This window comes from Dromiciops gliroides, chromosome 3, assembly GCF_019393635.1.
Source record: "Dromiciops gliroides isolate mDroGli1 chromosome 3, mDroGli1.pri, whole genome shotgun sequence".
NCBI classification, from domain to species: Eukaryota; Metazoa; Chordata; class Mammalia; order Microbiotheria; family Microbiotheriidae; genus Dromiciops; species Dromiciops gliroides.
This window is the reverse complement of record NC_057863.1, coordinates 669,289,357-669,300,322: the sequence shown is the minus strand read 5'-3', so window position 1 is coordinate 669,300,322 and position 10,966 is coordinate 669,289,357. Positions and strand designations below refer to the sequence as shown.

At 43.9% G+C, this 10,966-nt stretch overlaps 1 pseudogene and 1 gene segment (V, D, J or C); both read left to right on the top strand.

Moving 5' to 3' along the window:
• Positions 1–4,700: 4,700 nt before the first annotated feature.
• LOC122748485 lies at positions 4,701–5,341 on the top strand. The segment is given in 2 exon segments: positions 4,701–4,770; positions 4,896–5,341. Coding segments are annotated over 2 exon segments (492 nt in total).
• A 1,353-nt stretch (positions 5,342–6,694) lies between these two features.
• LOC122746876 lies at positions 6,695–10,513 on the top strand (annotated as a pseudogene).
• Positions 10,514–10,966: the final 453 nt, after the last annotated feature.

The following is a 10,966-nucleotide window of genomic DNA, read 5'->3' as shown; positions in this document are numbered from 1 at the left end:
CCTTTCCCCTTCCCCCTCCCCCAGTGCATTCCTCCTTCCTCTCAATTCTATTTTAACGATGTCATCATGGGTTAGCCAGGTGTCACAGTGGACAAAGCACCAGCACTGGACCCAGGAGGCCACGAGCCCAAATCTGGCCCCAGACATAAGACACCCCACCCTGCTTGCCCCATAATGAACAAGGATAAACAAAAAATAAATGCTTTACAGATATCATCCCTTCATATTCAGTTCAGTCCTCTGTCTAAGTGTATTCCTTTCAGCTACCCTAATTCTGAGAAAGTTCTTATGAGTTTGAAGTATTATCTTCCTATGTAGAAATGTAAAGAGCTAAATCTTTTAATATCTCTCATGATTTCTTTTTCCTGTTTACCTTTTTATACTTCTCCAGGGTCTTGTATTTGAAAGTAAAATTTTTTGTTCAGTTCAGGTCTTTTCATCACAAATGCCTGAAAGTCCACTTTTTCATTGAAGTCTCATTTTTTCCTCTGAAAGATTATGATCAATTTTGCTGGATATGTGATTCTTGACTGTTGTCCCAGTTCCTTTGCCCTCTGGAATATCCTATTCTATTCCCTACAATCCTTTAATATAGAAAGTGCCAGATCTTGTTTTATCCTTATTGTTGCTCCACAGTATTTGAATTCCTTTTTTTTCTAGCTGCCTGCAATATTTTTTCCTTGACCTGGGAGCTTTGGAATTTGGCTATAATATTGCTGGAAGTTTTCCTTTTGGGATCTCATTCAGGAGGTGATTGGTGGATTTTTTCAATTTCTATTTTGCCTTCTGCTTCTAGAATATCAGGGCAATTTCCACTGACAGTCTCTTGGAAGATGATGTCTAGGTTCTTATTTTGGTCATGGTTTTCAGGTAGTCCAGTGATTTTCAAATTATCTCTCCTGGATCTATTTTCCAGGTCAGTTGTTTTTCCAAGAAGATATTTCATATTGCTCTCTATTTTTTTATTCATTTGGATTTGATTTACTATGTCTTGGGTTCTCATAAAGTCACAAGCTTCCATTTGTTCAATCCTAATTCTTAGGCAATTATTTTCTTCTCTTTTTCCATTTGGCTTTTCAAGCTGTTGACTTTTTTTCATGACTCTCCTGTATTTCTCTCATTTCTCTTTCCATTCTTTCTTCCACCTCTCTAAATCTTCCTTCTATCGCTACTATTTTCTCTTCAAAGTCCCTTTTGAGAGCTTCCATGGCCTGAGACCATTTCATATTTTTCTTAGAAGCTTTGGATATAGGGGCCCTGATGTTGTTATCCTCTTCTGGGGGTGCACCTCAATCTTCCTTATTGATAAAGAAACTTTCTATAGTTCTCAACTTTCTTTGCTTGCTACTCTTGTCATCTTTTTCTTGACTTTTAACTCCCTCTTACAGTGGGGCCCTACTTCCAAGCTACACTGTCCCAAGCTTCAGAAGGTCCAAGATGTTTTTGTTTGAGGAAGGGAAGGTTTTTCTCTTGCCTGGCCTGTTCTCTGGCCCGAAGATAACCTCAGGCCAGTGTACTAATTAACCAGCCAGCAGAACCTTGTGTGCTGTGGTAGTTCTTAGCTTCCAATGAGCCTGTGCCCCTCCCCAACCTGGACTTCCTGAAGCTCAATATTTCTTCCTGGTTCCCTGGTGAGGTTGGATAGCTGAATTGCTCCTTGGGTCCCGCAGACACCCCTGTATTTTCCCCCCTCCCTGGCCTGCTGTTCAGCCCTCTCACCTGACTATAAGCTTAGTTCCAGAAGACGCTGGTGCTGCAGCTGATTTGGAGGCTAGGGGGTAAGTTCCTCTGGCTCAGCATCTCTGGGGTTTGGGTTGGCAAGATTGTGGGGTTGGACTCTTCTCACAGCTCAGCATGGCCCCCTTTAATCTGTCTATGGCTGGAAAATAATCTTAGCCTGTCTTTTGTGAGTTTTGTTGATCCAGGGGTTATTTTATTGCTGTTTTGGGGGTAATTGTGTCAGGAGCTCTGTGTGTTTAATGTCTTTCCTCTGCCATCTTGGTTTAACCCTGCCAAGCTCTCTATCTCTTTCCCTCTTTCCCTCTCTCTCTCCAACAAACTTCAGATAAAATGAGTCTTATTAGACCCTGAAAGGCAAAATAAATTTTGATCAGTGGCCATATAGTGCTGTTTCTAATCCCACAACATAGCTATCTTCCACCCCTTTTCTCTCTACAAAAGGGCAATAAGCTACAAATGAAAATTTTCTCCTTGAGCCAGAACTTTCTCCCAAGATGCCTTGAGCTCTCTAGAACTTAAAGGTCTAAAAGGGGAAAATAGAAGGAGAAACAGCCATGAGGGGAATCAGAGTAGGAGATAAAAAAGCCTCACACTTATTCTATTCCTACTTCACTAGGACACAACTTCCTGGGTACTGGTGTGCAGTATGAGGAAGGCAGAGGGTGGACAAGCATTTAACATTAGGGAATTTGGCCAGGTGCATGAGAAATTTGAACAGAAATACTACCAAATCTCACGTCAATGAGAGTATAGCCCAATGGGATGATTTAGAATACTTTTGAAATTCAGAATGCCATCTTTCCTGGAGAACCTAAAAAGAAATATCTCTGAAAAAGTCATTACATTTTTGCACTGGGACAAGACCTTACAACCCAAACTAAGCTTCCATTCTAATTGGGAGAGATTTCTCCATCTGGGCCCATGTAACTATTCAGAAATTAGAACTGCTCACTCATTTCAGGGTTTCCATCTTAGGCCTCAAGGACTTTTCCCAAGAGAACCAGCAAGACCACTCTGGGAAAAGACCCCCTCCCCAATCCTGCTCACAAACACACATACATTTTAGCTGGAGAAGGAAGACTCAGGAGACCCACACACTCTCCTTAAAAGGGAATCTTGGGAGGGAGAAAAATCTGAAATTGGAAAGCTTGTATAAACAAAAGTTGAGAACTATCTTTACATGTAACAGGGATAAAAATAAAATACTTTATTAATTAAAAAAAAAAAGGGAATATCTCCAATCCTTGGTTTTCTGCCTGACTCAATGATTGATGCTTAGCACACTCCCACATCCCTACTTGGGCTCCCCAGCTTCTGGGACGTTTTGAGGTTCTCAAAAGGTGCTGTTAGCCATAATGCTCCTTAACCAAAAAGTAGCAGAAATGCAGAGCAAAAGAGCAGAAGCTAGCACTTACAAGTCCCATGTTGTCTTCTGTGTACAGAGGGCCTTTCCCAATCCCCAGGCTTAGAGTATGTCTTACTTCCACACAGTCAAGGGGACAAGAGAAGAAAGGGGCCTTGGTTTCGCTGCTAAGGATCCTTTGAATGCACCCTCATTACAGTCCAGCAGTCAATTAAAAGCCCATCTCCTCACTAGATGGTTAATAGATTATAAGAAGTATAAAATATCTCCACATTTTCTGAAGTTGATGTGAGGAGCTGATCTTGGTGGAGGGAAGTTTTGATGCTGAAAACTGACTGGAGCAAAGGATTTTATGCTCTGTGAAAAGCTGGGGAAGGCTGCTTTGCTCTGCAGGGCCACCAAGAGGTTGAAATAGGACATGTTCTTCAGAGGCTTGCTTAGGTTGTCTACCACTTCCAACTATGGTTCTAGGGGAAATCTCAGGAGGCTACTGAGGGGGAGACCTGAATTTCTTTGAATATCCCAGGTTTGAAGGACACTTCTTACTACAGGAACAGTGTCACTCTGCCTCATTGTTAAACCAAGGGAGAGGACTTGGAATGATCTGAAGATCCCAACCTTGAGGCTGCTATTAGCTTAAAGAACATTATATCAGCAGCCCAAGAGTAGCAGAGAAGCAACTTCATCCACCAGGGGAGGGAAGAAGCTCAATAAAAGGTCAGGTATTGAAGGAAAAAAATATGATGATACTATGCTCTGCATCTAGAAACAAGCCTACTAGAAACAACTTTTATTAATATTACTTTGATCCAAGTATTATTCTGCTTGGAAGAAGAAATGTCCTAATGGACAAATTCTGAGTGGGTGTTGGGGAAGTGACTGCAAAGGGTATTCCACAATACTTTTCTGTGCTGCCTCCAGGAAGCCTCAGTGTGTGAGAGGGGGCAGGGCCTTCTTAGAGTGACTGGAAGCAACCACTGAAGAGCAACTCTCCCACAATCTCCATTGTGGCAGCCCCTAAACACCTTCCGGCTCTAGGAGACCATGTTTTTATATTCGTCATAGGGGACACTGGAGCAATGACTTCATTGTGACTCCAGACCAAGGACTGAGTGTTGTTGTTCTTAGTTACTGTGTAGAGGTGAGGACCCAGCTTAAGGGGATGATGGCCTATGGGCAGATGAATGGGAAATGCAGTTACCTTCTGGAGGCTCTACCTATCCTTGGTGTGTCCTCAATGACATTAGGTGGCTTTGGGCATTGGCTCCAGCAGGGGGCACTGTGGGACGACCATGTGTGAGTCATGGGGAGTGGTCACAGCCCAGACCCCACACAACCACATCCAGAGTTGGCAGGTGTCTCTGTGTGTTCATTGACGTCTACCATAGTAGCAGCTGCTTCCTGGCTATGCCCAGTGGAGTAACCACACAGCCAAGCCACACGCTGTCCCACCATTTGCCAACAGGGGCCCTCGACACTGGGGTCAGAGAGCTGTAGTGGGGAGCAATATTTGCATGAAGGGAGGCTCCATCCTCCCAGGATGGGGTGGAGTAGGGGATAAGAAGCAGGGACAGGAGCCCAGTCCCAGCTCTGGGGCCTCAGGGAGCAGAGGATCTACACCATGGACCCGACTCCTTTCCTCCTCTGGGTGCTCACAGTCTGCCAAGGTTGGGAGGAGGGAATCCCTGTGCTCATGGGATGTGGAGGGGAGAGCTGGGCATGAAATAAGGAGCCTTGGCAGCGATGCCCCTCTCCCCATTACTGACATTTGTGTCTGTCCTGTTGGTTTCAGGGGTCAGTTCTCAGGCTGTGGTGACTCAGGAGCCATCTCTGACTGTGATCCCAGGAGGAACAGTCACCCTGACCTGCAGCTCCAGCACAGGGGCAGTCACCTCTGGGCACTATCCCTACTGGTTCCAGCAGAAATCTGGGCAGCCTCCCAGGCAACTCATCTATAATACCAATAATCTTGTATCAGGTGTCCCTGCCCGGTTCTCAGGGTCCCTGCTCGGGGACAAAGCTGCCCTCACCATCAAGGGGGCCCAGCCTGAGGACGAGGCTGACTATTATTGTGCCTTGTGGTACAGTGGTCCTAGGCACACTGAGAGACTCAGATGGGGAACTGAGACAAAAACCTTCTCAGGCCATGCCTGTTTCCAGCTGCAGAGGTTATCTTATGTCTGTGGATTCCCAGCTTCTGAGCTTGACATGGGATCTTTCTACATTCTTTCCTTGTGAGGTCCTCTTTCCTGCTATTATTTGTCATATCAGTAATAGGAGTGGGTCTCCTTAGGTGTTGCTCTGGGGCACATCTGTGTGGTAATTTTGTGGTTTTAAGTTGGTAAGCATGGTAATAACAAGGCAAAACAATTCTAGGAATCCTGGTGTCCTCCACAGATTTAAGAGTTTAGCAGACTTACCAGCTGATGGACATCGGGGTTTCCCTCAGAGTTGTTGTTTGTCATTCACTTTTTTCCTGGTAGGACAATGAGGGTTAAGTGACTTGCCCAGAGTCACACAGATAGTAAGTGCCAAGTGTCTGAGGCTGGATTTGAACTCAGGCCCTCCTGAATCCAGGGCCCATGCTTTATCTACTGTGCCACCAAGCTGCCCCCTTGTCATTCATTTTTGAAGATAACCAATGACATCATGAGGTGGTATCTTGACTTGCTTGTGCATTGGATTTATGCTTCACTCACTGTCTCTTCCAGAGTCTTCAAAGTCTAGTGGCAGGAAAAAAGTCAGGATGATTGTGGTTTGTTCTTTAACCCACTCTGGTAGCTCGTGATGTGGGACTGGCTGGTGTCCTTTGCACTGCTCTGTCAGCATTGCTCATGTGGGATCTGCAGACCAGCTTTCCCTCAGTCCCGATTAGGGCAGAACCAAAGTCCCTGAACCTTTAATGACCCCTAACTTCCAGGGCCATTGTAAGGATCGCCTGAGATCATAGACATGGAATACTTTGCCAACCTTAAAGTGGGATATCATGGCTAGTTGTTACTACTGTTCTTTCTGCCAAGATCCTCTGAAGGGATGCAGTTGGTGACTCTGGCCAGGGGCTGGCTGGGCTGCCCTTAAGGACAGAGAAGGGGGATGGGATCCCAAGGCCAAAGTCCAAAGAGATGGGGCCATGGTACTGGATGACTGGCACATTCAGGGGTCTGCTCTAAGTCATCTGTCCTTGGTGGCTTCTCATAGAGAATAAGTGGCTTGGGGGCTTGGCACCAGCAGGAGGCACTGTGGGACAACTCTGGGGGCATTATGGCAGGGCATGATCACAGCAGAAAATTCCTCAAACCACAGGCAGAGTTGGCATTGCTTGGTCCTGAATACTTGCTGCCCCTGCAGCAGTTTCCTGGCTGGCACCAGTGGGGTATCCCCAGGGCCAGTTCACTGCTGCCCCACCTACCTCATTATTAACACTAGAGCCAGCAGGGGCCCCAACTCCGGGTCCCAATCAGTGCAATGTTGAGAGATATTTGCATGAAGGGATGCTCCAGCCTCCCAGGGTGCAGTGGGGTAGGGGGATAAGAGGAATGGGTGGGAGTCCACCCCAAGGTCTGGGGCCCCAGGAGGCAGAGGATCCACACCATGGCCTTGATTCCTCTCTTCATCCTGCTCACCCTCTGCCAAGGTTGGGGACAGACTCCTTGCGCTCTTGAGGGAGACAAAGGGGTGAGCTGGGCATGAAGCTGGGGCATTTTGCAGAGTTGCTTCTGTCTCTGTTCCTGACATTTGTGTCTGTCCTGTTGGTTTCAGGGGTCAGTTCTCAGGCTGTGGTGACTTCGGAGCCATCTCTGACTGTGATCCCAGGAGGAACAGTCACCCTGATCTGCAGCTCCAGCACAGGGGTGGTCACCTCTGGGCACTCTCCTTACTGGTTCCAGCAGAAATCTGGCCAGACTCCCAGGCAGCTCATCTATGATACCAGCAATCTTATATCAGGTGTCCCTGGTTGATTCTCAGGGTCCCTGCTTGGGGACAAAGCTGCCCTCACCATCAAGGGGGCCCAGCCCAAGGATGAGGCTGATTATTAATTACTGTCTGCTATGGTATCAGAGATAGGACCTAATATGGTGGGGACAGTAACTCTTACACTTATAGAAATTTTCTGAAACCTTCCAGACCAATACATTCTGAAGTCTCCATTCTCATCTCAGGCACAGCAATAGAGTTTGTCTAGTGTCATCACCAGATCTCTGAGGGCTAGAGGATCAATGCACTAGCAATTAAAGAGGGGATGAGCCTTCAAACATATCCTAGTTCCCAGAGAAGGGCACAGTTTATAGACACTTTCTACCTGAGAGGAATCAAGTTTTTAAAGAAGAGGAAGCTTGTAAGCTTGATTTTGATTCAGGTGAAAACTCCAGAATGGAACATTATTTAATTTTTTGAATATTTATTTTATTTTTACCTTATGGAATGAAACAAGCACTTACATTATGTGGCTTAATAAAAAGATGATTGCAAATCAAACTGCACATTTACTCTGTATTCTTTTCACATGTACAAAAAATTATCATGTAAATTTTTTTCCTTCTTTTCTTTCCTTCTCTCACCCTGATGTGGGATAGAATTTGGAGTCTGATTGATTGTCCCAAAAGAATGACAAGACTCATTGACTCAGTTTCCCAAGTTTTATTGCAATACTGTGAGTGACCACAGGGAGAGAACCAGAATATTGGAAAGGTATCTCTGGAATAAGGAAAGGAAAGACAGTTCTATTTATAGTATGGATACGTTTGTCATGCCGGGGTGGGAGTGGGGATAAGCTCCCACTCTCTCTAAAATGCTCCAGCAGCGTGCGTCTCAAACAGCCTCTGACAACTGAAGCCCAACTCCTGACCTTCCCGTGGTGGAACTGTTTCCACTAAGAGGAGAAGGGGCGAAGGCGAGTCACTAGCACCTTAAAACCAGTCACTTCGGGCAGGTGGGGCTCGTCAGCCTTGGCAGGCAAGCCACCTAGGGGAAGGAAAGCCTGATTTGAAACCTCTGCTGCCTTGCGGCTGTACCTAGATATGGGAAAGGCTTCAGGAGTTAACCCCTAGGAAAAATCAGGAGTTGAGTCCCTTAGGCAGTCGGATGTTGGACATCACATCCCTCTGGCAACTCCTGCGGCAGCACTGGTGCCAAACTCTATTGGCTCTGCCTCTCCTTTGGATCCACCCATGTCGCGGAGACAGAAAACCTGCTGCATGGGCAACAGCTTATTTTCCATATTGATCTGGCCAGGCCAGCACCCTGGAGAGGACACTCCGGCTCCTCCTCATGGGGTAGATACAACAGGGGATGCGGCAGTGATCAGTTATAAGTCACTCGAGAGCTGCGGCTCCCGTATCCAACTGCACAGACACACTGTGGCCTGTGGCTCTTCAAGGCGCTGATCCATGGTCGTCTGTGACTCATGGAAGCCTACAAATGGATACGTGGAATATCAGTCTCATTATAACAATCTCCACCTTTGGGAGGTACAGGGGAGGGCCTGTCCTACTCATTATAATATTCTCCACCTAGGGGTGTTACAAGGGAGGGCTTCTCCTAATTTGGAGTTCCTGGGGTCCTAAGCCAACCCCTGAAGTGGGTACTTTTTCAGTGGAGGTGTGTTTTGGGAGTTTACCCATCATAAGGTGAATCTGGGGACAAATTTGGCCTTTTCTGCACATGTCTCTTTCTGATTCCCATGGCTAGTTTCAAAATATAACCATCTTTCTTTAGAATTTCTATGGCCTTGTCATTTCCTTTATTGTTATTTGACCTGACCCGTTTTTATGGGTACTAATCACTGTGGGCAGGAAACCTGATATGCTGACTTATAAGTTATCCATTAACTGGGGTCTAACTCCCTTTTTAGAGCTAATATCTGAAGTAAAACTTGGGTGTTAGGTTTTTCTATTAACCTTTTTTTCACCTCCTACATCAACCCTGCAGAGATGGCTACTATTAGACACAAATATGTATGTATATAAATGTATGTTAAATTATTCTATACATACTTCTATTCATCAGTTCTTTCTCTAAATACAGATGGCATCTTTGTTTTTTTTAGATAATTTGGGAATTTATAATAGATAAAATAACTTTCACTCAAAGTCACTCTTCAAACAGTAATGATGTTATTGTATACAATGCTCTCTTGGTTCTGCTGATTTTACTCTTCATTATTTTGTGTAAGCCTTTCCATGTTTTTCTAAAATCACTGAGCTTGGTATTTTTCAAAGCATAGTAGCATTTCATCACAATCTTATACCATGACTTGTTCAGCCACTCCCCATTGATGGGCATCCCTGCAATTTCCAATTCTTTTCTATCACAAAGAGAGCTGCTATAAGCATTTCAGAACATAACGGTTCTTCTCCTTTCTCCCTAATCATTTATGGAAATAGACCAACTAGCAGTATTGCTGGGTCAAAGGGTATAGGTAGATTGATAACACCTTGAGCATAATTCCAGGTTGCTCTCCAAAATGGTTAGATCAATTCACAATTCCACCAACAAAGAATATCCCAGTCTTTCCACATTCTCAACATTTGTCAACATTTTAGTTAGTGTGGTAGGGGAAAAATGATACCTCAACGTTGTTTTGATCTGTATTTCTTTAAGCAACAATGATGTAGAGTGTTTTATGTGATTGGAAATGGTTTTGTTTTCTTCATTGGAAAACTGCCTGTTCATATCCTTTGACCCTTTATCAATTGGGAAATGCTTCACATTCTTAGAGATTTCATACAGTTCTTACTATATTTTAGATATAAGACCTTTATCTGATAAAGTGGTTATACACTCTCCCTTCCCCCCATTTTCTGCTTTCCTTTTGATCTTGGCTTCATTTGTTTTATTTGTACAGAAACTTTTAAATTTAATGTAATCAAAATGATCTATTCTACAACTAACTTTGCTCTCTATCTCTTTTTTATTCATAAATTGTTCACCTATCCATAAGTCTGAAAAGTAGTATGTTTTATGTTCTTCTAATTTTCCTGTAAAATTTCTTTATATCTGGGTCATGTATCCATTTTGACATTATCTTGTTAAAAGATGTGAGATATTGGTCCATGCCCAGTTTCTGTCATATTGCTGTTCAGTTTTCCCCCAAATTTTTTTTACCAAATCATGAATCCCTATCCCCAAATCTGAAGTCTTTACACTTGACAAACACAAGATTATTATAGGTTTTTGCTGCTGTAAAGTGTATGTCTACTCTATTCCATTGATCTACCTTTCTATTTCTTACCCAGTACCAAATAGTTTAGATAATTAGTGCCTTCTAATACAGTTGAAGATCTGGTACTGCTAAACCTCCTTCCTTTACATTTTTGTTATTTCTTTAGATATTCTTGCCTTTTTGTCTTTCCAAATGAATTTTATTATTTTTTTTTATTCACTAAAATAATTTTTTTTGGTGGGGCAGTGGGGGTTAAGTGACTTGCCCAGGGTCACACAGCTAGTAAGTGTCAAGTGTCTGAGGCCAGATCTGAACTCAGATCCTCCTGAATCCAGGGCTGGTGCTTTATCCACTGTGTCCCCTAGCAGCCCCTAAAATATTTTTTGATAATTTTATGGAGATTGCATTGGATATACACATTAGTGTGTGTAAAACTGGCATTTTGATCATACTGGCCCTTCCTACAAATACAACTTCATTTTTATAAAAATGTTTTTTTAATTGTGTTTATATAGTTGCTGGGTTTGTTTTGACCATATACCACACTTTGTTTAGCCATTCCCCAATGATGGGCATTCCTTTGGTTTCCAATTCTTAGCCATCACAAAAAGGGCTGCTTCAAATCTTTTTGTACAAATAGGTCTTTTTCTCTTTTGGGGGATGTCTTTGGGATATAAACCTAGCAGCAGTATTCCTGGATC